We start from the raw sequence: 2,730 nt of genomic DNA on the forward strand, positions 1-2,730 counted from the left end.
CATAAATGTCATGTTTATGGCTGTTTAGTATTTTATGATAAATACAGGGAAGATGTGGAAATTATTGACTAAAGTGAAGTTTTTAATTCTCTGTGGCTTTGATATGAACTATTCTCGTTTATTCATTAATCAAGTGGCTACTCACAGTTGGAAAGTTAATCCTATTTGTGAACAATTCTAAATATCTCCATTCCTTCCCTTTTGTCTCCATCCCTATTTCCGCTACTCTAATTCAGTCCTCCTCACCACTGCCTGGATGACAGCAATATCCTTTTGCATAGTTTTCTTTTTCTCTAGTTTTATATGCACTCCCCCAATCTATTCCCAACATGGTGGTGATTGATCCAATTGAAATCAAATCAGATCATTCCACTGCATATCTTTTAATATTTCACATCACCTACAGGATAAAGTCCAACCTTTCACATGATTAAAATTGTCCTTCATAATGCAGCTTCTACTCCCAACTTTCTCCATCATCTCCCACTATTCACTTCAAAAACCTCGACATTATAATAAATTGTATTTAGTTATCCATGTATGAAGTTTCTTGTCCCCAAGCCTTTGCTAACTGATACCTCTGTCTAGATTGCCCAAATCACTTAAGTTTTCTTTCTTTCTTTTTTTTTTTTTCCTCCTGATCTTTCAAGATTCAGATTCAGGTGTCAGCATCAGGAAGTGTTCCTTAACCACTGTCAACAAACTAAGCTAACTACTCACTCTCTGTATAATCATATTGACTGGACATGGCTGCTTTTGCCACTTTGTGTTAAAAGTAAACGATTGCACTAGCTCTCTAAAACAAAAATCCTTCCAAAACAGAGACTGCTTTTTATTCGTGTTATAATCCCATAATCTAACACTGTGCCTGGCAAAGGGTATGCATTTCATATATAAGGAATTGTTAGATTATTTATATTCAGGTGAACTTTATGAAATTGTGAGATAACAATAAATATTCACGTTTCCAAATCTGCAGCTGGCCCAAAGTGCAGACATAATTCATTTTCTTTTAGTATAAAGAGCAATGTTTTAGTATAAAGAGCGATGTGTTGGTTTATACGCAGTACTTAATTCTTAGCTTATCATTTTATCTCGGACAATATTTCTATTAGTATTGAAAATACCTCCAACATAATATTCACTCTGTAACTGAACTTGTAAAACTTACTTCTGCTTTGAAGCTCAACTGCAAGTTGTCTTTCAAGGTTTTCTCTAATTTCTCTCTCTCTATAAAGCTCCAGTCGTAGTTCCTTCTTTTCTTGTTGAATCTGCTTCTCCTGGATGCGAGCATTATCCAAAGCCACTTTCAGTAGACCCTGTCAAGGTACAGGAAATGACATGCAGTTCATCTTATCTGTTTTAATTTATCAAAAATAAAATAATATATGTAGGTGCTAATGTCTTGTATTACATTTATTTTGTTTATAGAAATATTGTTGACCTGAATGTTGGTCAACAGAGTCTCGACGGAGGACAGACTATCAGCAAAAATGAATGGTCCAGGGAATCCAGCGGGCAATGCCTGCCCAGGAGTCAGCTGTATCTTGTCCAAGGGTGACTTCATTATTGGAATTTGTACTGGTACCTCTTCTGCAAAAACAAAATTAATATCAGAAGGTTCACAGATTAAGAGCTCAAAAGTCACACTATGCCACCTCTACCAAGCATCTATAAAGATTTTGTTTCTAAAACTAAATGACTGACACTCTCATAATTAGAAGTCGTATTTATTCTCCAGCTGCCTCTAATTTCCAAAAAATAAATATTTCAGTAAAGAACTTGTGAAACTGAAACAATGCTTATGGCTAAAGAGGTATAAAATCTGCAGAAAAAAAATTTAAGATACATACAATTGACATATGTGTTTATGAATATCTATAAGTTAAATACTCAGATCACTTCCTGGAAAAACATAAGCAACATTTTATTTTTTCTTCTCTAAATCTATTAATCTATCAATCAATTATTTATCTTGATTATCTTAACAGCTTTATTGAAACATAATTTACATAAAATAAAATTCACCTATTTTAATTATACACTTCATTTTTAGTAAATTTCTAGAGTTGTCTAATCATTACCACAAATCTATTTTAGAACATCTTAATTTCCCCTATAAAGACTCCTCATGTCCATTTACAATTAATCTTCTTTCCCACCTCAGCCCCTAGAAACCATTAATCTGCTTTATCTCCAAAGGTTTGCCTTTTCTGAATGTTTCATGTAAATAGAATCCTACAATACATGTTTTTTTGTGTCTGACTTCTTTCTCTTAGCATGTTTTTTAAGCTTATCCATGTTGTGGCAGGTATCGGTGGTTTATTTTTATTGCTGAATAGTATTTCACTTCATGAATGTACTAGCTTGCGTTTAAACATTTTCTAGTTGATGACTATTTGGATTGTTTCCAGTGTTACTTTTTTTTATATATATACTTTAAGTTCTAGGGTACATGTGCATAACATACAGGTTTGTTACATATGTATACATGTGCCATGTTGGTGTGCTGCACCCATTAACTCATCATTTACATTAGGTATGTCTCCTAATGCTATCCCTCCCCACTCCCCCTTCCCCACAATAGGCCCCGATGTGTGATGTTCCCCTTCCTGTGTCCAAGTGATCTCATTGTTCGGTTCCCACCTATGAGTGAGAACATGTGGTGTTTGGTTTTCTGTTCTTGTGATAGTTTGCTAAGAATGATGATTTCCAGCTGCATCCATGTCC

The 2,730-nt window shown here is 34.4% G+C and overlaps 1 protein-coding gene across 1 annotated transcript in view; it reads right to left on the reverse strand.

The window, feature by feature from the left end:
• Positions 1–1,171: 1,171 nt before the first annotated feature.
• The window catches only part of DACH2 (dachshund family transcription factor 2), a gene marked incomplete at its 3' end in the record, with an annotated part of 115,366 nt that continues 113,807 nt past the window's right edge, over positions 1,172–2,730 (reverse strand). Inside the window, exons 5-6 of the mRNA XM_017885622.1 lie at positions 1,445–1,593; positions 1,172–1,319 (exon numbers count right to left, since the gene is read on the reverse strand). Coding sequence (XP_017741111.1) covers positions 1,172–1,319; positions 1,445–1,593 — 297 coding nt within the window. The remainder of the gene's footprint in view (positions 1,320–1,444; positions 1,594–2,730) is intronic.

The sequence above is a fragment of the Rhinopithecus bieti genome, unplaced genomic scaffold (genome assembly GCF_001698545.2).
Source record: "Rhinopithecus bieti isolate Rb0 unplaced genomic scaffold, ASM169854v2 scaffold_15361, whole genome shotgun sequence".
Taxonomy (NCBI): Eukaryota; Metazoa; Chordata; class Mammalia; order Primates; family Cercopithecidae; genus Rhinopithecus; species Rhinopithecus bieti.